The following is a 27,529-nucleotide window of genomic DNA, read 5'->3' on the forward strand; positions in this document are numbered from 1 at the left end:
TCTCAGGTTGACACTCAAATCCGTTTGACCATGTTATGGATGCACTTTCCTTGGCCATCAAGCCCTGGGGTGGGACTCAAACCCAGACCATCTGGCTCAGAGGCAGGGGTGTTACCCACTGCGCCACAAGGCCTCCACTCAGAGGTACTTAATAGCCTGTAAAGTGTTTCAGGACATCCTGAAGTTGTGAAAGGTGCTATAGAAATGCAAGCTTTCATTCTTTGACTACATGGCAACATACTGTATCTCACTGAGATCCCTTTCCTTTTTCTCCATTGTAAAGAAAAGTTGGATATATTGGATAGAGAACACATGATTCAAGAATTTTTCACATTCCGGATATGTCAAACATAGAGAGGCATTTCGACTTTGTTTGGCCACATCACCTTTTGTTTTGAAGTAATTTGGCGGGGGAAATCAAACACACATTTATCGGAACGGCAGAGAACAAGCACAGGTAAGAGAACAGCCAGTCTAATTTATCTGAAAGCATGCTGGTTAATAGGTTTGTGTAAAAGTTATTTGGACAATCTGTTCCAGCGTTTCACACACATACACACATAATATGACACAACGGACTACCTGAGACGTCCAAATGTGTCACTCACTGCTCTACAGAACACTGCTATTAGGAATCACAATTCACAGACTGAATTTGCTTTAGTTTAAAGAACTGTCCACACTTCTAAGTCAACATGTTGCACGTCAGACCACAATGATGCAGAAGGATAGTGAAATGCAACGTGACATCTCTAAGCATAAGCATAAGCAGGCGGAATCAATCACATAAAAGGAATTCACCGGAAGAAGATTTTGCATTATTTTTTGGGACATGAAATGCAGTGAAGACAAAACTTCAGTGCATTTAGACCGTTGCTATTTTTGTTGGGAGTGTTAACGTTGCAAATGCTGCGACAATTATTGTCTGTGCTAGAGTTGTGATGAAGAGCAGCTGATACTAATTGGGGAAAGGTTAGGGCAGATATGTAAGAATCTGTTTGGGGGGCTGTGTGGAAGGGAAAGGAGTCTGCACTTATGTTATACTCAGTTCTGTGAATAAACATATGTTGAAGACAGACTGGCTCCAGTTTCTTCCTTTGCCAGATGGATGTTCACCGGAGAACCACATTGACTGCTACCAGGCTCATGTGTTACTATTATTATATTAGAATAAGTGCTGGAACATCAGATTTTATGCTGCTTTTGGTCTGTTGAAAAGCCACTGCAGTTCTGAATCGACGCTGGAAATCAGTTGACTAAACTGCAGTCTTAGACTCCGTCTAAATATTTAAACATTCACACTAAATTGGAATAAATACTAATTACTATTGCAAAAGAAAAATGCTAGGATTTATTTTATCCTCATTACCTTCACTATCCATTGGCTTGCATCCCAACAGACTACATTGCTGAAAACAGATCCCTGTTGCCAAAACTTTTTATTTTGCACTCTTCAGGACAAATACAAGGAAACCAAATTTCAATCAATTTATACTGCAGGAGAAAAGGGTGCTGATTGGTTGGCACGCCAACTCTGATTGGCTGAGGCATTGCCATGGAGAAAGCAATGTGGAACCAAAGGCTCCCCAAGCTGTTGTTCAAAAAAAAGCACACAGCTTCCTGCACATCTCAGATTCCATCGCATCCACATCCAATCACTGTTTGCCCCTCATTCCATCCCCTGAATATACCTTCCCTACCTGAAAATGAGTATTCAAACCAAAAATAGTACATTTAACAATATTCCCAGATGGTTTGCAAGAAAGACAAACATCAATCCAACAATGCACGGTACCTCATGAAATTACGGTAAACACAATCAAAATAAGAAGTTTCCACTGAAACGAAAAGGTCACCACTTCTGGAATAGACAATCCAAATATCAATAACAGGTACCAGAACCTGGGTCGCCCATGCTTCCACCCAGCACTCAGTAATATGTACTTTCTGTATTATGTACTAAGGGAGCTCCTTTTTCTGAGCTGTTAAACCAAGACACCATTTTCACCTCAACTACTTTCTGTGGTAGTGAATTCCACAGATTTACCACTCTCTGGGTGAAGAAATTTCGATTCACCTCAGTCGTAAAAGGTTTACCCCTGTGCAGCACGGTGGCGCAGTGGTTAGCACTGCTGCCTCATGCCGCTGAGTTCCCAGGTTCGATCCCGGCTCTGGGTCACTGTCCGTGTGGAGGTTGCACATTCTCCCCGTGTCTGCGTGGGTTTTGCCCCCACAACACAAAGATGTGCAGGGTAGGTGGATTAGACACGCTAAATTTCCCCTTAATTGGAAAAAATGAATTGGTTACTCTAAAAAAAAATTTCAAAAGGTGGTTACCCCTTATCTTAAACTATGACCCCTAATTCTGGACTGCCCCACCATCGGGAACATTCTTTCTGAATTTACCCTGTCTAATCCTGTTGGATTGGATTTGTTTATTGTCACATGTACTGGAGTACAGTGAAAAGTATTTTTCTGCGAGCAGCTCAACAGATCATTAAGTACATGGGAAGAAAAGGGAATAAAAGAAAATGCATAATAGGGTAACAAAAGGTATACAATGTAACTACATAAGCACCGGCATCGGGTGAAGCATGCAGGGTGTAGTGTTAATGAGGTCAGTCCATAAGAGGGTCATTTAGGAGTCTGGTAACAGTGGGGAAGAAGCTGTTTTTGAGTCTGTTCGTGCGTGTTCTCAGACTTCTGTATCTCCTGCCCGATGGAAGAAGTTGGAAGAGTGAGTAAGCTGGGTGAGAGGGATCTTTGATTATGCTGCCCGCTTTCCCCAGGCAGCGGGAGGTGTAAATGGAGTCAATGGATGGGAGGCAGGTTCGTGTGATGGACGGGGCTTTGTTCACGACTCTCTGAAGTTTCCTGCGGTCCTGGGCCGCGCAGTTGCCATACCAGGCTGTGATGCAGCCCGATAGGATGCTTTCTATGGTGCATCTGTAAAAGTTGGTACGGGTTAATGTGGACATGCCAAATTTCCTTAGTTTCCTGAGGAAGTATAGGCGCTATTATGCTTTCTTGGTGGTAGCGTCGACGTGGGTGGACCAGGACAGATTTTTGGAGATGTGCACCCCTAGGAATTTGAAACTGCTAACCATCTCCACCTCGGCCCCGTTGATGCTGACAGGGGTGTGTACAGTGCTTTGCTTCCTGAAGTCAATGACCAGCTCTTTAGTTTTGCTGGTATTGAGAGAGAGATTGTTGTCGCTGTACCACTCCACTAGGTTCTCAGTCTCCCTCCTGTATTCTGACTCGTCGTTATTCGAGATCTGGCCCACTATGGTCGTATTGTCAGCAAACTTGTAGATGGAGTTGGAACCAAATTTTGCCATGCAGTCGTGTGTGTACAGGGAGTAGAGGAGGGGGCTAAGTACGCAGCCTTGCGGGGCCCGGTATTGAGGAATATTGTGGAGGAGGTGTTGTTCATTCTTACTGATTGTGGTCTGTTGGTCAGAAAGTCGAGGATCCAGTTGCAGAGGGAGGAGCCAAGTCCTAGGTTTTGGAGCTTTCATATGAGCTTGGCTGGGATTATGGTGTTGAAGGCGGAGCTGTAGTCAATAAATAGGAGTCTGATGTAGGAGTCCATGTTGTCGAGATGCTCTAGGGATGAGTGTAGGGCCAGGGAAATGGCGTCTGCTGTGGACCGGTTGCGACGGTATGCGAATTGCAGTGGATCAAGGCGTTCTGGGGCTCGTCACCTTCCGAGAGTTCACTTTCTGACTTTGGAAGCTGTGATGGTGGGTATGGGTGAGTTATGGACTGCTGGGGCACTCGACAGCGGATTGTTGGTTACCTGTTCGAACCGAGCATAGAATGCACTGAGTTCCCTGAACTCAATGCACTGAACCTGTTATAGGTTTCTAGGTTTCTTTGAGATCCCCTCTCGCTCTTCTATACTCCAATGAATATAATCCTAACCGGCTTAATCTCCCCTCATATGACAGTCCTGCCATATCAGGAATTAGCCTGGTAAATCTTCGCTGCATTCTCCCATAGCAACAACATCCTTCCTCAGATAAGAGCACCAAAACTGCACAATACTTTGGGTGTGGCCTCACCAATGTCCTAGACAATTGCAGTAAAACATTCCTTTCCTATACTCAAATCCTCTCGCTATGAAGACCGGTATACCATTTGTCTTCTTCACTGTCTGCTGTACCTGCGCGCTTACTTTTAGCGACTGATGCACGAGAACACCAAGATCTCACTGAGCATCCACTTCTCTCAATTTACGCCCATTCAAATAAAAATCTGCCTTCCTATTTTTGCTACTGAAATGGATAGCCTCACATTTATCCACATTATACTGCATCTGCCATGCATATGCCCACTCACTGGGCCTGTCCAAATCCCTTAGCCTGTCGCGTTTTATTGGATATTGCCGTGGACAAATCACCTGCCATGGTTCCTGACACTAGAACAACGCTTTCATTTCAGAAAGTACGTCATTGGTTATAAAGCATTTTGCGTTTCCTAAACTTGCAAAAAGTGCTGTATAAATGCAAGTTCCTACTTTAACAAAAGTGTGCGAATGTATGCCTGACTATATATTGTTCATGAGTTGCCATTTTTAAAAAAAGTAGATGTCAAAAAAAAAACATTACTACCCACATGCAAATAAAACATTTTGTGTTTTCTGAACTCAGTCAGCATTATTTCTGTGTTCATAGAATAGAATTATAGAATCCCTAGAGTGCAGGAGGCCATTTGGCCCATCGAGTCTGCATTGACACTCTGAAAGAGCACCCTACCTAGGCACACGCCCCGCCCTTATCTCCCAACTAACAAGGCAGCACGGTGGCATAGTGGTTAGCACAGTTGTTTAACAGCTCCAGGGTCCCAGGTTTGATTCCCTGCTGGGTCACTGTGTGCTGAGTCTGCACCTTCTCCCCCGTGTCTGCATGGGTTTCCTCCGGGTGCTCCGGTTTCCTCCCACAGTCCAAAGGTGTGCAGGTTAGGTGGATTGGCCATGCTAAATTGCCCTTAGTGGGTTACGGGGTAGGCTAGATACGTGAGCTTGAGTAGGGTGCTCTTTGTGAGGGACAGTGCAGACTCGACGGGCCGAATGGCCTCCTTCTGCACTGTAAATTCTATGATCTATGAACATTTTTGGACACTAAGGCGCCAATCCATCTAACCTACACATCTTTGGACTCTGGGAGGAAACCGGAGCTCCCGGAGGAAACCCACGCAGACAGGGGCAGAGCGTGCAAGCTCCACACAGACAGTCACCCAAGGTTGGAATCAAACCCGGGTCCTGGCATTGTGAGGCAGCAGTGCTAACCACTGTACCACTGGGCGGCTGTTTTGGCAGTTCCTCCCTTCTGTTTCTGAGGACATTTCTTCCCTGACAACAAGTGGACAGTAATTAAACTGTTAATTCTGAGCCATCAACTAGTTATACGGTGAATGATCAGATGAGTGTACTCTGAAACAGAGAACACTCTACCAGCCAAAAGAACTTAGCTGTGTCACCTCTACATGTGGCCTGCTACACCATTCTGCAACAACATAACAACAACTTACATTTACATAGCAACTTAACTGTTACAAAACACCACCCCTCTCCCCAAAATTGCTACCACAACTGTCTTAACATATTTCTCCTGAGCCAAAGAGAGAAGGGCTGGCAAAACCATTGATCAAATTGTTTACAAGACTCTTGAGGAAGAAGCAGGGAGGTTTAAAAGGGGGAATGCAAAACATTAGACAGCTGAAGGCACAGCCACCATGATGAAACAAAGAGATTGAAGTTGGAATTGGAGGAGTTCTCAGAATGTTATAGAGCTGGAGCAGATTACAGAGCTATGGAGGGTGGGGCTGGGCCATGATTAGATTTGGCATTTCTGGAGCATTTTCCATTAATTGTACTAACTGACATAAGGTCAGATTGAGGGTGAAAGGTTCCACCTATTTTTCCCTGAAAACACCAGGGTGGCGCAGTGGTTAGCACTACTGCCTCACGGCACCGATAACCCGGGTTCGATCCCAACCCAGGGTCACTGTCTGTGTGGAGCTTGCACATTCTCCCCATGTCTGCGTGGGCCTCACCCCAACAACCCAAAAATGCGCAGGGCAGGTAGGTAGATTGGCCAGGCTAAATTGCCCCTCAATTGGAACTGTTTTTTAAAACTGAAAACTCTTTGTTGATGAATATCTCAGCTTTAAGAAACCCTTTGTTTTGATATTAACAATTCTTGGTGAAATAGAAAGTAAATAAAATAGATGCTGACAGAAGTGAGTTTGTCCAATTCTTTGGAAATATTGAGCCTACATTAATAAGAATTTTGGTCATGTGCTGAGTTGCAATTTATATTCATATCGACAAAGGCATTTATATTGGCACAAAGGAGGTGATTAAATTATTTTATTGACATGGGAGTTATGACTAATTTGCACATGCATGCAGACTTAAATAGGAATGAGACTGAAAGTTAAATGTTAGGTGCCTGCATTGTTCAGGTCCGTGGTTGCTTTAACTTTGCAATCTACTTGGAAACCATAAGCTGCTGAATGTGTAAATTATATATTTAAGAACAAACTGTCTCAAACTAATGTCAGCGAGTGAAGATTGGTTTCCTGCTAATTGCTGATGAAAGCATATTTATGCATTAAGATCTAGATAAATAAGGTGCATGTTGCTCAGTGAATATAAATATCAAAGACTTTTAGCTTTTTGTTAAATTTACTCCCTTGTTAGAAACAGCGGCACACAGGCCAGGAGGACTGAGGCTAAACCCTCGGTGTTCAGGCAAAAAATTAGCAGGGGCAAAGGACGAAATAATAAATAAAAACTTAGTCAAAGAAGTGTTAAAACCCTTAATTTCAGTTTAAACCTGGCGAATGACCATTTGCTAAAGATTCAAGGGAAGCTGGATCTGTATTCTGAATTGATAAGAATACAGTTCCAGAGGTTACATAGAAAGTCACAAATCTAGCAGTGGTATTTTCCAAATGAATTTTTTTCAACCTCAACTGAAGTACCGGTAATTAAAAATCCAGCATTGTTTTAAAAGTTTCAACTCTTGGGTTTTGGATCAGACCATGGGGCAGAAAAACGTTTCCAGGTTGATTTGATTTTGGGTTCCTGACATTCTTTATTTAGTGTCTTTGCAACTTTTTTTAAAAATGGATTCATGAATCTTTCACAAGACATTTCCTGGGTTAATTCTCTGATGCACTAGCCACTAACTGTAACATTGTGCGATGAAATCGCCTATATCAGTAATTGCAATTAACAACAGAGGAATTGCTAGATTAAAAGTGGCCACAGTCCATCTAGTTTATTTTCTACCATCCTGGTAAATCACATGATACAACAATAATGAGTATTTGACTAATCATAATAATTGATCTGTTAATTACTTTAAAACAGAGCTAGACATGAGGCGAGGAAACCCTCACTTGTCTAAAGTGTAGTTTTACCAATGATTTATCATGTGTCAGGATTGATTCTGTTTCGGCTCAATATTGATCCTGAGATATCTTAGGATCTGATTTGTTTTACTCACTGTGACTAACCATTGTTGCAACAGCTTCAATTTATTGTCAATCAGGACTGCCAGATTGTGATCATTTTCCATGCACCTTATCTCGCTCTTATTTAAGAGATATCATAGAATTTACAGTGCAGAAGGAGGCCATTCGGCCCATCGAGTCTGCACCAGCTCTTGGAAAGAGCATCCTACCCAAGGTCCACACCTCCACCCTATCCCTATAAAGATAGTCCTTTCTTGGGTCTTTGTTATCCCCATGTGAAGCGCTTTGCAGTGCTCCACATTGAATTTCATCTACCATCCGTCCACACAACTCTCAAGCGTACTCAAATCCTGCCGTAGTTTATCCTGTTCCATTTGAGTCTACCCCTTCATTAGCCATGTATCATCTGAAAGTCTGGCCTGCGTAACTATGACTTTGAGCTCCAGATCATTTCCAAAGAGGTTAACCGAAAGGTCCCAAAACAGATGTCCGAATTGGGATGACCGCAAGACGCGTCAGATATTAACTGTCGTTCAACTTCTCGAGTACTAAATTAGAATTTCTGGAAGCATATTTGTGTCTTTTCTCTGCAGGTAAAGTAGATATAGAAGTAACATCACACAGAAGAGGGGTTGGACTATTAGGCAGTCATTCCATTAGACTACAAGAGTAGCACTCGGTTGTATAGGATCACTACAAGGTTGCCACTGGAATGTCTAACTGTAAGTGAAATTTTTGTACACAACTATCCGTTCAGACAACATTACAGATGAAGGAGCAACAACTACATGCATTTATGTAACACCATTGGTGTAGCAAAATGTTCCAAGGCGCTTCATAGGGGAGACTTAAAACCAAAAATTGCTATCAGGCTAGATAAAGAGATGTTAGGACAAGTGAAGAAAGCTTGATTAAAAGGTAGGTTCGAAGGAGCATCATAAAGTCAAGGCGAGATTTAGGGTGGGAGTTTAAGATTTAGGGTCGAGGGCGGCACGGTGGTTAGTACTGCTGCCTCACGGCGCGAAGAACTGGGTTCGATCCCGACCCCGGGTCACTGTCTGTGTGGAGTTTGCACATTCTCCCCGTATTTGCGTGGGTCTCAGCCCCACAACCCAAAGATGTGCAGGGTAGGTGGATTGGCCTCGCTAAATTGCCCCTTAATTGGAAAAGAAAACAAATTGGCTACTCTAAATTTAAAAAAGACTAGACTTGGAGGCACGCAGAGGTTTCAGTAGGACTGGTGGAGGTTACAGAGATGGGGAATGGTGAGGTCATGGAAGGATTTTTAAAACAAGGATGAGAATTTTAAGAAACCAATTCAATTTTTTATTCATTTATGGCATCCGTCCATCTTGGAAACAATGGGCTGCGCCAGGGGTTATATCACATCTGGATTGGACTTCTTCTGTTGTGGCTATAAACATTGATTCGCGAGTAGCAGTCCATTCCGCAAATAGATTGGGTAAACGTTTCATATGAATGACATTTCGTTAGAACGCCAATAGTTTTATTAGTTGCGTCAGGCAAGAGAAATTTGTATTACAGAAATTACTGTTTGTAATATTTGCATCGGACCGTCTGTGTAACATTCCTTTAGCTGCTATTTTAGCAATGACGCTAACCAAACAAAGTGAATTAAGAAGTGTACTGCTGCATTATTAGACAGCACTGGTTTAGAACATAGAACATTACACCGCAGTACAGGCCCTTTGAATGAAATGTTTCCTCCAGATTATTGATATCAATGTGTTTACCAAGCCTAGTGCAAGATAGATTCATGCATTGTAACCCCTTCCTCTTTTTAAGTTATTTTTGCAGAATATGCAAGTTGTTGTTCAGTCCCCTATCTGTGTCTAGGACTTTATTTGATGTGGTAAATTTGCTAATGACTGCAGTTTTGAAGAATGTTGTGTGTAAATACAGGTGTAAAGGATTAAGACGTGCTGAGGTTGGATGACCCGATTAACATAAGACAGATAGGTTCTTGATAAAAAAGGGGATCAGGGGTTATGGGGAAAAGGCAGGAGAATGGGGATGAGGAACATATCAGCTATGGTTGAATGGTGGAGCAGAGTCGATGGGCCGAATGTCATAATTATAACATTGGTCCCTCTTTTCTTTCTTCAACCTTCCCACCCTCAATTTTTTTCCCCCATCCACCCCGATCACGGCAACTAATGAAAGGGAAAGGATCCAAATTTGCTGACAGACGTCTATCTTATCCAACGGGGCATTCCACATGTCTGAATCCAGAATTTGAGTCCCAAACTGTTTGACAAATCCAGCGCCCCTCCAACATTAGCGTTCACAACATGTGCGGGTGGGTGGGAGGTGGCTAGTGGTGTGATCACTGGAGATAAATCAGCAGGGAAAACCCTGGCAGAATTTTAGCCTCCTTAAGCCAGGGATTCTGAGGTCAGTTATAGGACCCTGTTGCCGTCTGTCTGTGATGTGTCAAATTTGATCTTTCCATTGCTCCCTGGATGGCACATTTACTATTCAGGCCATTTGGGAACATTAAACATTGTTTTTAGCAAGTCACAGGAGTTATACATGTATCTTAGAATCCCTACAATGCAGCTGCCTTCTTGAACCGCTGCAGTTCATATGGTGTAGGTACACCCACTGTGCTATTAGGGAAGGAGTTCCAGGATTTTGACCCAGCGACAGTGAAGGAACGGCGATATATTTCCAAGTCAGGATGTTGAGCGACATGGAGGGGAACCTCCAAGTTGTGATGCTCTCGTGTATCTACTGCCCTTGTTCTTCTAGGTGGTAGTGGTCATGGGTTTGGAAGGTACTGCCTAAGGAACTTTGGTGAGTTCCTGCAGTGCATCTTGTAGATGGTATACACTGCTGCTACTGTGTGTCGGTATTGGAGGGAGTGAATGCTTGCGGAAAGGGTGCCAGCCAAGTGGGCTGCTTTTTCTTGAATGGTGTTGAGCTTCTTATTGGAGTTGGGACTCATCCAGGCAAGTCCAGAGTATTCCATCACACTCCTGACTTGTGTCTTGTAGTTGTTGGACAGGCTTTGGGGAGTCAGGTGAGTTACTCGCCGCAGGATTCCTAGCCTCTGACCTGCTTTTGTAGCCACATTATTTATATGGCCAGTTCCGTTTCTAGTCAATGGTAATCCCCAGCATGTTCATATTGGGGGATTCAGTGATGGTAATTCCATTCAATGTCAAGCCCGATGGTTTGATTCACTCTTATTGGTGATGGTCATTGCCTGGCACTTGTGTAGCGCGAATGTTATTTGCCACTTGTCAGCCTAAGCTTAGATATTGTCCAGTTCTTGTGGCATTTGCACACGGACTGCTTCAGTGTCTGTGGAGTTCACAGCACGGTAGCATTGTGGATATCACAATTGCTTCACAGCTCCAGGGTCCCAGGTTCGATTCCAGCTTGGGTCACTGTCTGTGCGGAGTCTGCACATCCTCCCCGTGTGTGCGTGGGTTTCCTCCGGGTGCTCTGGTTTCCTCCCACAGTCCAAAGATGTGCAGGTTAGGTGGATTGGCCATGATAAATTGCCCTTAGTGTCCAAAATTGCCCTTAGTGTTGGGTGGGGTTACTGGGTTATGGGGATAGGGTGGAGGTGTTGACCTTGGGTAGGGTGCTCTTTCCAAGAGCCAGTGCAGACTCGATGGGCCGAATGTCCTCCTTCTGCACTGTAAATTCTATGATTCTAATAATCGTCATGTAGGCTCCTACATGAAGAACAGTCATTAAGAATAAAATACTGGGAGAGCAGGCAATGCCTTCTACTGAAAGGAAAAGTTTGATGGCAAAACAGCTTAGAGCAGAGCTATTTAAAACATGAGTAGAGTACATTATGTTTTATCATTCACAGAGTTAATATAAGCAGTCCCAGGCTTGAGGCACATGCTCACATTTAGAAATTACAATTCTGGGTGGCTATTACTTCCTGGGCATTTCTAAAGCCCACTCAGCTGTAAGGATGACATGCAGTTTTATACATTGTACCCTGTTTATGTTTTCAACTATTTCTTGTACTGGAATAATAAGGAATGGTTGCTGGTGTTGGCTATGCTCGTAGGCTATTGGAGAAATCAATAGACATCAATTTTTATTCTAAAACATTACTCATTAGATTCCTGAACTGAGTCAAATTTAAGAAATTCCCTTTCATGACTAAAGCAATTAGAGCACACCTCAATCGTTCTATATACGGGTATATACACCGTGAACTACATGCAAATTATGGCATTTAAGATGCACATGATCAAATATTTAAAGATGCAATAGTTGGACATTACCATTTGAAACCCTGCCCTCCTAAGTGGGCTTTATTTCATATTTAATGCAGTTGGCGGAACGGTTGCTTCTAAGAAGCTAAATCTCATCTAGCCTCAGGGCCCACAATGCCGTGGCTCATTGAACAGGTTTATAAACATGTCTCTTGACAGCATTGGGGTAATGCAGAGTTCAGCTACTCCCAGAACAACACCAACACGTGCTACTACAGAGCTGACAAGGACTTCACACAGGCCAAATGAGATATTCTGTTAACGCCGAGCATTGAAGAATAAACAGCACTTCAGGAAAATGCAACAGCATATGATCTCACTCACAGACATTCACAACACACACACATTTTAAAAAAAGTCTTGTCTTCGTAACCAGAGGTAAAAAAACAGAGGTGGGGAGGAAAATGTTACATCCTAGAAATCTGAAGCAGAAAAATAGACAGCAGTCAACTGTATCTAAAAAGGACAGCCTCAACATTTGAGAATTGATGGGTCCGTTTGAAACGGTTAACCCTCTCCATTTAGTTTGCCATGCTATTTGACTTGCTATGCATATCCTGTCAATTTATGATACTTTATCTGAGCATAAAATGTCCCAATGCGTTCAGCTGTTCTGTTTAAGAAGAAGAATATTGGCATATGTTTCCCATCAAATTAGGTGAGCATTTATCTGCTGCTTGCTGTACACAAGGAGTAATCCCTTTTACACACATACAGTGTGAAGGAATACGCATGTCATATCAAGACACACTAAATATTGCATATTTAGAGTTGAAGTGCCAGATATTACAACACTGTCACATACAAAGAATATGAATACTTGAGAGGAATAATTAAAAATCGGACAATGCCTATAATGCACATGAACAATGCAGAGTATAGTAAGTCAGGATGATAAACCTGCTTTCAGCCTCCAGGAGTATCAAAAGACACATGAAAATCTCAATAATGCTTTGTGAATATTTAGACAAACTGGGCTGATATTTTCCACCACCCAACACCCCACCCCCGACAAAATATTTCAAGATGATGAGTTCATCAAAAATTCAAAAGCTTGTTTTGCTGAAGCCTGCACATACACCTCAGTATGTCACATATCTGAATCTTGATATCAGTGGTGTGATAAGAAACACCTTTTAATCTTGGAAGGCAGCATAGGTTTCAAGTTTGTACATTGGCTGATAATTAATGCTGGATACAAATAATCTGCAGACAAAATGGTTCTAAGAGCACAGTGTACATGTTACCCTAGAGTGCAGGGAAGTGTCGAGACACGCAGTGAAAAAAAAATCAAACCACTTTATTTTAAAGCAAACTAGCGCAAAAATCTGGGCGGCACGGTAGCACAGTGGTTAGCACTGTTGCTTCACCACTCCTGAGCCCCAGATTTGATTCCCGGCTTGGGTCACTGTCTGTGTGGAGTCTGCACGTTCTCCCCGTGTCTGCGTGCGTTTCTTCCGGGTGCTCCGGTTTGCTCCCACAAGTCCTGAAATATGTACTGTCAGGTAATTTGGACATTCTGATTTCTGCCTCTGTGTATCCGGCCAGGCGCCGGAATGTGGCGACTAGGGGCTTTTCACAGTAACTTCATTGCAGTATTTTTTTAAATTTAGAGTATCCAATTCATTTTTTCCAATTATGGGGCAATTTAGCGTGGCCAATTCACCTACTTGCACGGCTTTGGGTTGTTGGGGCAAAACCCGCGCAAACATGGGGAGAATGTGCAAACTCCACACGGACAGTGACCCAGAGCCGGGCAAACCTGGGACCTCAGCGGCGAGAGGCAGCTGTGATAACCCTAGGCCACCGTGCTGCCCCTCATTGCAGTTTCAATGTAAGCCTACTTATGACAATAAAGATTTTTTTTTTAAATCTGTTGCTTTGAGTCCTTGGATTATTTCAGATATTGGGACCAACATACTGGAGAAAAACTGTACCTACGATATTTCAAAGAGGGGTGGGGGTTCCCGATAGTCCTTAATCAACACCATTAAAACAGATTCTTTCGTGATTGCCAAATTGCTGTTATTTGGAGCTTGCTGTGCATACATTTACTGCATTACAGCATACAGCAGTGACTGCACTTCAAAAAATAGTGCATTGGCTGTACGTTGCCATGAGATGTCCTGTAGCCATGAAAGACTCCAAATAAACGCAAGTCTTTCTTTTTATTCAAATTCTGTCTGCCGCTTTAGCACTTCAATGTGCTCCCACCACTCATAAGCCTGAAATTGACTTTAGTTGTGGCAGCACGGTGGCGCAGTGGGTTAGCCCTGCTGCCTCACGGCGCCGAGGTCCTAGCTTTGATCCCAGCTCTGGGTCGCTGTCTGTGTGGAGATTGCACATTCTCCCCGAGTTTGCATGTGTTTCGCCCCCACAACCCAAAGATGTACAGGCTAGGTGGATTGGCCATGCTAAATTGTCCCTTAATTGGAAAAAATGAATTGGGTACTCTAAATTTATAAAAAAGGGAAAAAATGAAATTGACCATAATTTGATGTAACACAAAATGCTTCTCTAAACACCTCATGGTTGTATGGTAAAAAATTTGTACTGTATTTTTCACGATTCAAGTGGACAATAGTATAAAAATTGCTACTAATTTTATAGCAACACAAAATTGCTACAAGGTTTTGGCATTTTGACAGGCATCCACTTTCGCAATTATTAAAATAGGTTGCAATTGGCTGCTATCTGTCCATGATGCAGTTTGATAACAACTATGAGCCAATACAGATGATCATTCAGTCTGCTAAAACCCTGAGTTATCATTGTTCAAACTGTTCCCTCAATGGTCATATAATTTCAGGCCCTTCAAACTTTTGACTCAGGCTCCACTCCTGATCTGTGCTCAGATCATTTGAACAGTTGCAATGCTAAATGTGACCTCAGCTCCTTTAACCTTGGGATGGCAAAAACATAATTGGCCAAAAAGTTCTGTTGACCGTCCAGTGACTCCAGTTGTAAAATGCATATGTTGACTGAGGACCTGCTGACACTCACTTGTCTGTACATAGCCCATTAAGATTGGCAACAGGATGGTTGTTGACCGTGAGATTGGGCAAGCTGCTTGCCCTCACCTGGCCGTACTTCAACACCCACTTGAACCAACACCAGAACATGCAAGACAGAGCCACCTACACTGCAGCGGTTCAATAAGGCAATTAGGGATGGGAAATAAATGCTGGCCTGGCCAGAAACACCCACATCCCATGAATGATAATTATTAAAAAGATATGTATTGGAGCAGGCTATATATATATCAAATAGCAAACTTTGGTTTGCTGAGCTTGCAATACTTTAAAATATTGCCTTTATTCACTGAAGTGACATGAACACTGCAAATAATATGAAAGCTATGAAGCATACAGAACTGCCCCAGGTTTATTTATAAAGATTAATGCTAATGGTTGACTATTTGCAAACCTGTGGCACAACTATTAGAATGGGGTTGGCAGTTTCCAGATTGACATTAGCTGTTCATGGGTGCAATCTTTAGCTAGCATTTTGGTTTCAGCCTGTCACAAATACCAGGAGCAAGAAAGTATCTTTCTGCTTATATATAAACATTATACCATCCCTACAGTGCAGAAGGAGGCCATTCAGCCCATCGAGTCTACACCAACCTTTTGAATGAGCATTCAATCCAAGTCCACTACCCCCCCCCCCCCCTATTCTCGTAACCCCATAACCTAACCTGGAGGAAACGCACGCAGGCAGGGGGAGAACACAGGCAGTGACCCAAGGCTGGAATTGAACCCTGGTCCCTGGCGCTGTGAGGCAGCAGTGCTAACCACTGTGCCACCATGGTGCCCCCCTTTATTAGAGGTGAAAGAAATTAATAGGGATCAGCCTTGTAAGGACTATTGCTGCAGGGTGTATGTACCATGCCCATAATAGTCAGTTGAGACAAACTTTAGGTTACTTTAAGGGCCTCAAAATGGAAACTGAGAACCAATTAAATAGGTTGGTGCAAAATAGATCAATGTTTGTAAAAGTATTTGAATCCCATGAAGGATAGTTCTAATTAAAAACGGGTTTAAAAAATTGAACCAGGGAAAGCCAATATCCACTTGATTCCCCTGAAAAGGTTTGGGGAAAGTATTTATTTTATTTAGAAGAAATGTAATTAGCGAGTAGAGGGGGGGGGATATCATTCTGAAAGGGAATATTGTGTACAGTACAGTATTTTTTCCTTTGAGCACGGTTATGAATGAAAGGGTGGAGGGGGGGGGGGGGGGGCAGGAGAGGAAGGCCATTTCTTTGAAGAGGAGAGAATTAAAATAAACTCCTACACTTTAGAAAAAATTTCAGTTTGATGAATCACCTCCTGGGTTACTCATTTCACAGTGAACTATTCTGACGAAGAGGGCGCGGGGCGGGGCTTGCTTTTTAGAAATAATTCCATCCCCTAATATCTCGGCGCCGCTCTCCAAAGCTGTCAAACTGGCTCCCTCATTGTCGGGTGGGAGGTGAGCTACTGGGTGACTGTTGCAAAGTGCTGCAGGAAGAGATTGGAGGAAGGGGGGGGGGGACAGTGCTGTTCACTGGGGAAGATTCTGAGCACCGGGGCTAAGAAGCAAACAAAGTTTTTGACTTGTGGTTTGCACATTCATTTCCGTAAAATGGAGATGAAAGCACGAGAGGGGAGGTTAGACACACACACATACACAAAAGGCCGCTACAATCTGCTGAAACTACTTGAAACCCCGGATAGGGCTCTTCAAGACATCCCAGGATTAGCAACACAGGGCACACGACCACGGAGAGGAGGAGACACCCAGATTGAAAGTGAAGTGAAGGGCGAAATTGCAAATCTCTCCCAGAAAAGTGGTGAGGGAGAGGAAGGGACAAGAGAGGGCAGGGCAGGTGGAAGCAGAGAAAGAGCACATTGGCAGAGAGGGGAAATGGGGAGGGGGGAGAAATGCGGGCATGAAGATGCAAATGCAGATCGAGAGATTAAAACAATAGCACAGGAGCCACAGAGAGAGAGATAAGATATGGAAGGGGGGAGAATAAATTCCACAGAAACCACAGGCAGAAAGAATTAAAATTGGCACAGAAAGGCTAAAAACAAATACAAAAGTTCAGAGAGAAAATATTAAATTAGAAATAAGTATACATAAAACGGAACGGGGTTGTGGTTTACACCCCAGCAGCTGTTTAAACAGTTTGACAAAAAGTAGCTTCAGCACAATAACTCTGGCTCACTTTTCTTCAATATCCTCGTCTCTGGTTAGACTATTTTTGTTCAAGTAGCTACCATACCACACGGCCAATATCAAGATCTAATTTAATTTTACAAGAAACATCTTAAAATGAACAAGTGGCCCTGGTCATAAAGACATTACGGCTCATTCGGCATTAGTCATAACAGCTCAAATATACACTTGTCCTCAAACTGAGATTATGGGTTGACTGTAATTCTAAAAAGAAATGCAGCCAGCGATGAAACTCTCCGAAAAGGACTGGAATTTAACCAAACATGATTTTTTTTTTTGTTTGGGAGGGGGTAACTGAAATGAAACTTAAAATTTGAATGTTATAGGAATTAGTGCTGAACTTCTTATTTATATTAGTCCGTTTTCAGCACAATCCCCCAATAAAGTGTTCAAACGTTTTTTGTTCTCTTTCTGCGAAAAACATAGCCCTGTTAATGCATTGCCTTTTGTTTGCACACGATTTCAACTCCCATTTCCTATATGACACCGGTTACCACACTGCAAGAACGGGTTCCTGGGTTGCAAAGCAACTTTGCTGACGTCCTGAGGTTGGGGGAGGGGGGGGGGGGGGGGGGGTTACAGTGCAAGTTCTCTCTTATGTTGGTCGATATCGTGACACGGGAAAGTTTCTTATTAAAAGCAAAACCCAAGCCCCCTCCAAACAAAAAGCAGGAATTGGGATATTTGTATGGAATTTGCAATGCATGTCCTTTTAAATTGCGTTTAAAATTGCGCGCAAATTCTGCACCCCGACTTAACTAACTGGTCAGCGATTGACCTGAGGTCAGGTTAAAGCACAGGAAGAGGCTCTTCCGCACATCCTGTCTGCCCTGGCCGCCAAGAACCTATCCTAATGAGTAGCAGAGGCGTTTCAAGTGCACCGTCTAAAAAATGCCCCTTAAAGGTTCCATCTGCTCTCTGCTGAGGCTATCCAGTTAACAACTACAAATTGGAATCTGAAACAAACAAGATGAATGGCTGGGGGTGGGGAGGGGGGAACTCAAGAGGGGCTGGCAGCATCCGTAGGGGGAACTGCTGGGTTATTGCAGCCATTCTCCGCTTCTTTCAGAGTCCAGCATCCGCAGTATTTTGCTTATTTTAGTGTCCAAATTGGACTCTATTCTGGGAGCCAGAATTCCCGATCCTGGTTAGCCAATTTCTGTGGGGGATGTATATCGGGTGTGCCAGGCCAGAGGAAAGTTTGACTTTGCCTCCCCTTCGCAAACTAACCATCAGAGATAATTGTTCAGGCTCATGTTGGGTGAACTTGGTCAAGACGCCTGCACAATGCTGGTGGGAAGCCAAGATCAGTAAAGGCCGCCATAGCGATGGATGGTAAAACGGGGGAGGGGGTGATAAGAAAAGTAGGCATGAAGAATGATGTTCTGGGTAGTGGATTGAGGCTTTTGCTAGGTAACTGCAGTCTGGGAGGGGACAGGACAGCCAATTATGGCTGTGTTCTGCATTGCTGGAGTTTTTTCTGGTGTCACCAGCTACATTGTATCATTCCAACTACTCAGATGGCGGGGAAGCTTTGGAGAACGACCCTGTGCCATCGAACAATCCCCATGCACCATCACATCCTAGCAGAGGAAATGCTCTCCAACATTTTCTTTTCGGGACTTATTGGGTTAAACCGACTTTTTAAGTTTGGTGGTGCCAACAATTCAAACGTTCACACGGCAGTCGATCTCAAACCTCTGTGGCGACCACATTCACTAACAGATTGGCTGCGGTGCAGGAACATGTGCACACACGCGCGCAGCAGCCTCGCAGGAATAAAGGAGTTGATTTTAAGTTTACAAACCTCAAGCCTCGTCAGTGATCAAGACAAGTGGTTGAAGTAGCAGAGGCTTAATGCCATCTCTCCCCCCTCCCCCCCACTTGCAGCACGTTCAGATGTGCGGTGCTCACTTAACCTATCCCCCAGTCTCAAAATCTGCGACCCCCCTGGAAGATCCAGGTCCACTCAATAAACAACAACAAAAAGTTTGGGAAATTGTGTCCATACAAAGGAGTCATTCACCCTGGATTACAAGCAATGGGGGTGCCTTCGTGACCGTGAGTGACAGGTGCGACTTGGGGGTCTCCGCCTGCTGAAGATTCAAACTATAGTTTATTGACAAAACAAGATCGAAGCAGCCACCTGCACCCTCGAACGGTTTGGTGTTTTTTTTAATGTTTCAGATTCGAGGGGAGTTGCCGCATTTTCCGAAATCATCACTTACAGCCTCCTACAAACTCGGATTTCAACTTCAGCGGGAGGTGGAAGGACGTTCTGTTCGTCTGCGTCGCATCCCCTCCGCCCAGCATTAACCCCTTCAGCCACTAAACGTTTTAACAATGTAGACAGGTATTGATTAGGGAAGGCGCCGATTTGAATGGCTGTTCAACATTTTTCAAATGATCCTGAACTCTTTTTTTCTTTATCTAAGATGCAGAGCTAAATCGTTATCTGATTAAATCCACGCCCTAGATGAGATCACATGTGTCGATAGAAATGCTCCCTTATGCATCCAAACCGTTAAATGGGTGCTGAGCACAGAGCCACTGAGATAGTGTGGAGAACGTTTTAAACAGTTCCCACTGATTTCCAGAGATCCATACCTTTACCATAGAATCCCTACAGTGCAAGAGGCCATTCGACCCATCGAATTTTCACTGGGCCCACTCCTCTACTCTATCCCGTAACCCCACCTAACCTATACATGTTTGGACATCAAGGGGCAATGTTTTTGCATGGATAATCCACCTAACCTGCACACCTTTGGACACCATGGGGCAATGTTTTAGCATGGCCAATCCACCTAGCCTGTACATCTTTGGTCCAAAGAGGTGAATTTGTTCTGCCCAAAAGTAAAGTGAGTTAAAAGCGGCTGGAAGTTCGTTGCCAACCTCTGCCAGCTTCTTACCCACGGGACTTGAGCTGTACGGGGCCAGTAGTCACACAAGATACAGTCAGCGTGAACGGAGGATCGAGGCCATTCCTACACAAGCAAAGAGCGCCGAGGGAAACGTTAGAGCCCTCGCTGGTTGGGGATAGATTTCACTACAGAGGAACCCTGGTCTTTGTGAATGTCGGGGTGGGAGGCAAGGAAGAAAATGGAATAAGTTTTAAGGGGAGGGCCAATATCCCCCCCCCCCCCCCTTCCCCAAAGAAAATACAACCGACACGGAAACAAACAGCAATGGCCCCTGTATTCTGGCGGGTGAAGGATCAAGCATATTATTTTTTAACATTTTGGTGTTGTGATGTAGTACCGAATTTATAACCTTTAGTATAAAAGCGAAAGAGGTGGGTTTTTTTAACAAGTTTTGGAAACCACAGGCTCTGTAATCCTGAAACCCAGGGGGTTGGTTTGCGTCTCCAGCTAACCTCAGCGTTTGTCCAGCAGTTGAAGCGAGAGCTGAGTGTTCGAGCGGACTGACTGAACAAGCGGAGAGTGGGGACAAATCTAACCTCAGGTGCAGCAGATCAGAAAGCGCCGCCTGCCCCCATTAAAAGTTTGAATTTGATTGAAATTTCTAAAATGTCGATTTTCTTGCCTTTACCGGTCTGAACGTTTTTTTTTTAAAGCGAGCTGTTTCTAAGATTCATTCGGTTTCACCTCGAATTTGCAGCATGGATGCACTGGGAAGGGTGGAGATAAGTGACCCCAATCAAAACACTTACCTGCCCTGCTTGGTGATGATCATCTCCGTCTGGTGTTTGTGAAATTTAGCCCAGAGCTGATAGTTACAGAGTAGGATCTGCACTTTGCCGGATGCTTGCAAACCGGGGACGCTGTACAGTGAAGTCCGCTGGAAGGAGTGAGGGTAAGGGGCCGAGAAGGAGTCACTGCCCGCCGAATAGACCTCGGTACCCGGGGCTGGGTAGCTCGGTGCTGCGGAGACCTGCGCTCTATTGGCAGGATAGGGGCAGTTGGGCAAGGCTGGGCTCAAGTACCTGCTGGCGTTGCCCACGGTGATGCCCGCGGCCGAGATGTGTTGGCTGGGGTAGGGGAGGGGGACAGCGTCCGGGGTGCCCTGGCACTGCTCTCCCGCCAAGTAAAATCTGTCCTGCATCCCGTATCTCAGCTCCTGGAAGTCTTGCAGGGGTTTATTCCTGTCCGTCTCTTTGCTGAAGTTCTCGCTGGACTCTGGTTGGTTCAACATGCTGATGGGGAAATTGGAGCCGGAGTTTGGAGTCGATCCTCCCATGGACTGTCCAGAGAGAAAATGTAAAAACAAAATGTAAACTTTTTTTTAAAAACTGGAAGTGGGCAAACTTTGTTGGAGCTACTGATAGGTAATAATGTCCATTGCGGTGCCAACCTTCATGTACCAGCCTCGCAGGTAACAGCTCCTATTAAATATTACACACTACTGCCTCAGGCACTTTCAACTCCCATTGGCTCCCTCCTTATTAGTAGTCTATATCAGCCTGTGTCTCATTGGTCTAAGGTAACGTGTATATTTGCATAGTTAACGCTGATTTGTCCAAACTCCGCCCAGGCTGTGGGTGGGTGGGGAGGAAAACCGAGGGAGGGAATACACAAGGAAGGATTTTATCGGAGACAAACCATTTTTCTTTCATTTAAAAAAAACAATCGCCTTCAATGACTGCAGTGACAAGAGAAATTGAGCAAAGTGATTACTGTGCCTAGTGATTTTCAAAAAGGCAAATTGAACATTCACTCAGAGGAGGGACTGAGTTATGTTTGCGCGCGTGGAAGATTGGGCTAAATTGGCCATAGCAAAGCTCTCTTTCAAGGGCCACCCCGCGTGGTCACGACAGGCCGAATGGCCTACTCCCGTGCTGTAACTAGACATTTAAAAACGGGGGTCTAAGACACTACCGAGATTAGGCAAGCAATCTTTCAAACCCGGGAATCTTTTGTGATTCATTTCATTCCCAATCGGCAATCTGTTAAAGATGCACTTTAGCTCAATTGTGTGTAATATTCCCCCCCCCACCCCTGTCACTGTGCTGGGATGTGTCCATTTGTCATTTCCCAGGCACCGAAACCTCCTCAAGCCCTCCATCTGGACGGTTAGTTGGAGTGTCCTCAAGACTTTGATCTCGAAGGCGGTGAGATGATCAACTCCGTGTGTTTCCAACTTTCGAAAGTAACGTTGGGTGAATTCGGGCGGGAAATACCATCTCTTGCTCATGCATATAACCCACCCGGAGATAAATTACTTTAAACAGGAAAAGTAAATCAGATTTCTATCAAAAAGGGCTGGTTGCAATAAATAACATGAGAAAACATGAAAGACTCATCGTTTCTAGGAGGGTAGAATGGTGATGAAAAGAGAGTAATAGTGGCCCCCCAAAAAACAATTTGTTAATTGGATCCTACACTAACACAGTTTGCGGTTTACCTTCATACAGTTTTTACAATTTTACAGTTTTTGTTTATGTGAAGAAATCTAGTGCCACTCACTAACCTGTTACATTTACCTCACATTACAGGCAGGTCTTTATCATTAAGATGTGATTGGGCCGATTTTAAATCAAAGGATATTGACATATTTATAAAGAGCGGAAATTACATTATCACGAGGTCCCTGCAAACTCTTAAACTTTAGAAATATATGAGCAAGACAAAACAACTCGGGTGCAAAGCCAATCACCTTACAATTCCACACTGTATGTTCTACGTTCGGGATGTAATTTATTTATCCAATTCACATTGACAAGAAATGAATCAATATATCCTGTCCCTGAAATGAAGGTGAGTGCAAATTTGGGAATCGGAAAATGCAACGGCATTCCCAGATTATCTATTCTCTGCTGGATTCTGCGGTCAGACCTGTGTTGCAGGCAGCCTCAATTTGCGGTTGTGTATTGCGACCTAGACAGCTGCCCTCCTCCACGTGTTAAAACCATTAGCCCCCCCGCCCGCCTCGACTGAGCGTGAAGTGCTCAAGCTTGCCCCCATTGTGACAAACCTGTGGGACCTGCACTCCACAACAAAGCAAGCATTTAAACAACCATTAACTCAACACAGAGCCCCTTGCAAAGCGTCACAGAAATTGACGATTCTTCCCAATACGGATCGGGCATCATCTCACTTCAAGGTGCAGTAGTTAGGATGAGGATTGAACTGTCTCCCTCTGATCAGGGCACACATTTATACACTATTATTAATGGCACAGGCAGTCAGAGGCAATAACTCATTTCTGAAATTACTGAAGCATATTGCTAATTTGTAATGTTTATTTTGAAACAGCAAATGATATGAATTCAACGAGGAATGTGGGAAAGGAATGTCTAGTGTAAATGAGTGTAGGAATGTCTAATGTAAATTCGAGAAACATTAGTCTAGAGCCTGCACATGAAGTAACCCTGTCCATAACATAGGGCAATGTGACATATATAATTTACTCTCACCAAAATGCAGCATTATATATGTTTTTGATTAGATTTTAATGTATATTTTAAACCTCGATGCTGTACAAATATGAAATAAATGCCTTCTCTTGGTAAGCGTGTAGATGCCGATTTGGAACATTTGCAGAGGGTCAAGAAGGTCACTTTTACCAAGATGGACTGGTTTTCTATACACCTTTGGTACGACTAGTTATAGTGGATGCAAGATTTAATCAAATACTTGCGTTATACAATTCAAACCATAGTCTGCACCCTCGGGTAAAAGCATCGCTCTCTCCATAATCTGATCATTCAGACCCCGTGCTCTTTAACCCTTTTTACACCAGGCGCCACACTAATTCAACCTCTTGCTGGCTCTGATTTTGGGGACCTTGTCACGAGCTGCAGCGGAATCTAATTTCATCAACTGCCCATGATCTTGACAGTCACCTTCCATTTGATTCAGACTCACAGTTGAATGTCGGCGGTTGGTGTAGCTAATGTGCACGATTTGCGGGGCTCTCGGGCACACTCTCGATTAACAAGACAGTGACTCGAGGCACAGGAAGAGACACCACATAAAATGGAACAAAATAAAAACTGAGGGCGAGGGGGAGAAATGAGAAGGTGGGGAGAAAAGTACAAGATCACCAGTGTCATTTCATATTCCACTAAATCCCCCAAATCATTGATGTGATTATCTATTGTTTGATATCATGGTAGTTTAGCTTTTTATTTCAAATCACGAATTTACCTCATCTACACCTAACACCTAAATATGTCGATATCTATTTGTGGGCTAATCCCAGTAATTTACTGAATACTGACAGTCCCTCCTTTACTAGCCTAAATCTTCGCTTCCTTATCCACCATGTGAAATATTTGTTTTCTCATTTATTAAAAATGCGCAATTCCAAAGAAGTTGGCAGTCAATTTTAGTAACTTGCGCTTAACAAAATAAACCTCTGCTATATTCTGTACGGCAAGAAATCCTTTCCAGGTGCGTTCAAATTTTCTCAAAACTGTTTGCAGACAGCTGAAGACAAGCCCCAATTTAAAATATTCGCTTCAGCCTAACAAATAATTCTTACGTTTTATGATAGCAGTGGTTTCAACATGAAAAGTTTGCTGGGTGAAGTTTGCTCGGTGTATGTACTTCCTCCCAAAGCTAGAAAACACCGGAACGGTCGTTTGGAAACAGGTAAACGAATGTTAAACATCTGGCGCAGTGGCTAAATGTCGATTCGTTCCAGTGTGGGAATGGTGAATTTAGTGGTTCAGCTTTAGCATTCTGTCGCTGCTGAGGCTGGAAATTGAGGGTCCATGTCCCCACCGATTGGAGCAATACAATCCAGGCTGACACTGCAGTGCCGCGCTGAGAGTGCGTTGTTGCATTGTTGGAAATGACACCTTTTCAGGTAAAGGCGTTTTGCTCTCTGCTGGAGGTAAAGGATCCCTTGGCATTATTGCAATATTAGCTTGGTGTCCTGCTCAACATTTATTCCTGAACCCCCCATCTCAGATGGCCTGGGCATTGTTCTCAATGCTGATTGTGGAAGCTTCTTGTGCACGGGTTGACAGGCGAATTTGCCAGCAAAACAACTGCCCCCCCACTTCCAATGTACGCCCTGACTTCACAACCCCGAGCCATGCGGCATGTTAATCCTCTCATGGGGGTGTAAACGATTCTATTTGAAAGAAGAATGTCACAGTTCTTTCCGCTATTCGTTAAGTTATCCTCAACCGGCCAGCTCCAACAGCAGCCCCCGGTCATTTGTCACATTGCGCTTTGTGGAATCTTGCTCTGCACAGACGGGCTTTTCCTACATTGCAGCAGTGACTATACTTCAGAAGTGCTTCATTGCCTTTGAGGCGCTCTCGTGACATCCTGAGATTGTGATGGGTATTTTATAGATGCACCTTTATATCTTTATCACGAATGCAGCCCAGAGCCCATGCATGGCCTCTGCAGCAACAATTTGAATTGGACCAAAAGAAAAAAAGGTGGCACTTATTAGACCATAAGACATAGGAGCAGAATTAGGCCACTCGTCCCATCAAGTCTGCTCCCCCATTCAATCATGACTGACTAAAAAACATTTTTTTTTAGAGTGCCCAATTATTTATTTTTCCAATTAAGGGGCAATTTAGCGTGGCCAATCCACTTAACCTGCACATCTTTGGGTTGTTGGGGTGAAACCCACGCAGACACGGGGAGAATGTGCAAACTCCACACGGACAGTGACCCAGGGCTGGGATTCGAACCCTGGTCCACAGCGCCGCAGTCCCTGTGCTATCCACTGCGTCACGAGCCGCCCCCTGGCTGATATTTTCTCATCCCCATTCTCCTACCTTCTCCCCATAACCCATAAGACCATAAGAAATGGGACCTATTGACCCAGAGTTAATGGGGGGGGCAGAAATCAAACCCCACAACTGTACCAGTGAGTGGGGAGGCATCAGTACACTTGGCAAGGGTGAAGTGGACGGGGAGGAGGGTGGAGGAGGAGGACTGGGAAACCGGGATAATAGACTGTCATTGTAAAAGGGTGGTGAGTTAAATATCAGAGAATTAGGCTTGGAAAGGATGAGGTGCTTCTGTTAACTGGTTTTAGGGGCTAGATGTTTGAGGATGTCTACTGAGGTGATTTTTAGGAAAGTAAGTTTAAAAGTCACTTGCTTTACAAAATTAAAATTGGGGACCTTTCTGTATTGATTGGTAAATATTAAAATGTTTGTTTTTAACATTAACATTTCTCTATGGTGAACATCGTCTTTACAGAGCCGACTGTTTGACCCTTCAATGTTTGGGTTCCCACTTTAGACAGTCATGTTTTGACATTTGCCATTACAAAGAAACTAAGCTCAATGCATTTATTTACTTTCAGATGATTAAATTCTCTTCTTTTTGGAGTGTTCTGAGCTTTTACCAATTTCTTAGGTTGAAATAGACTATTTTTCGGTTGCATCAAAGATGTTACTTTCTTCTCAAACAAAAAATAATAATAAATTTGACAATTAGTCAAATTAGAAAATGTCATCAGAGATCCTAAAGCCAAAGCATGTTATTAAATAAAAAGCTTATTCTCTGCAGATTACCATCCATATTTATCATTGAGTAACTATGGATCAAGGCCCATATTGCTGTCGGCGGGAAGAGAGTGAATCAAAGCAGTTGTTAGGTGGGATTTTGAAATTTTCAGGCTGTAGAAGGAGAGCGAGAGGTGTATTGAAAAAAATGTAAAAGGAAAGATATTCACAAAACAAACCCCTGTACACTGGAAGTATACAGCAGATCCAACTAGAGAAGCTAACCACATCCCCTTGATCTTTAACAACATTACTGTTGCTGAATCCCCCTCCATCATTATCCTGGAGATAATATTGACCAGAAACTTAACTGGACCAGCCACATAAATACTGTGACTATAACTGCAAGGCAAAGGCTGGGAATTCTATGACAACTAACTCAGCTCCTGACTCCTCATAGCCTGTCCACTGTCTACAAGGCACAAATCTGGAGTGTGATGGAATACTTTCCACTTGCCTGGATGAGTGCAGCTCCAACACACTCAAGAAGCTCAACATAATCCAGAACAAGGCAGCCCGCTTGATCAGCACCCATCTGCCACCTTAAAAATCAATTCCCTCCACCAATGGTGTGCATTGTGTACCATCTAGAAGATGCACGACAGCAACTCACCAAGGCTCCTTCAAAAAAACCATGACATACAGCACCTCGAAGAATAAAGAGAAAAGAAGCATGGGAACCCCACCTGCAAGTTCCCCTTCAAGTTCACACTATTCTGTCTTGGAACTATTTCACCATTCCTTCATGGTCGTTGGGTCAAATTCCTGGATTTCCTTCAAAATAACGATGTGGGTGTATATTGTCACCACAGTTTCTCAAGGGCAATTTGAGATTATCAATAAATATTCATTTTACCAGTAGAGTTCAGATCCCATGGATGAGTAAAAAATAAATCAATTAAGATCTCTAAAGAGAATCTAGGTTATTCTGTTTTAGGTGTGTAACCTTTCATCAAGATCTTTTCTTTTAATTTAAAGTACCCAATTCTTTTTTTTCCAATTAGGGGGCATTTTAGCATGCCCAATCCACCTACCCTGCACATCTTTGGGTTGTGGGGGTGAGACCCAAGCAGACACGGGGGAGAATGTGCAAACTCTTATCAGAC

General features: G+C 43.7%; 1 protein-coding gene across 1 annotated transcript in view; it reads right to left on the minus strand.

The window, feature by feature from the left end:
• Positions 1-21,318, minus strand: part of tbx21 (T-box transcription factor 21) — a 45,470-nt gene extending 24,152 nt beyond the window's left edge. Inside the window, exon 1 of the mRNA XM_072487408.1 lies at positions 20,652-21,318. Within this exon, the coding sequence (XP_072343509.1) occupies positions 20,652-21,178 (527 nt within the window). The 5' untranslated portion in view covers positions 21,179-21,318. The remainder of the gene's footprint in view (positions 1-20,651) is intronic.
• Positions 21,319-27,529: the final 6,211 nt, after the last annotated feature.

The sequence above is a fragment of the Scyliorhinus torazame genome, chromosome 21, assembly GCF_047496885.1.
Source record: "Scyliorhinus torazame isolate Kashiwa2021f chromosome 21, sScyTor2.1, whole genome shotgun sequence".
In the NCBI taxonomy this organism is placed as follows: domain Eukaryota; kingdom Metazoa; phylum Chordata; class Chondrichthyes; order Carcharhiniformes; family Scyliorhinidae; genus Scyliorhinus; species Scyliorhinus torazame.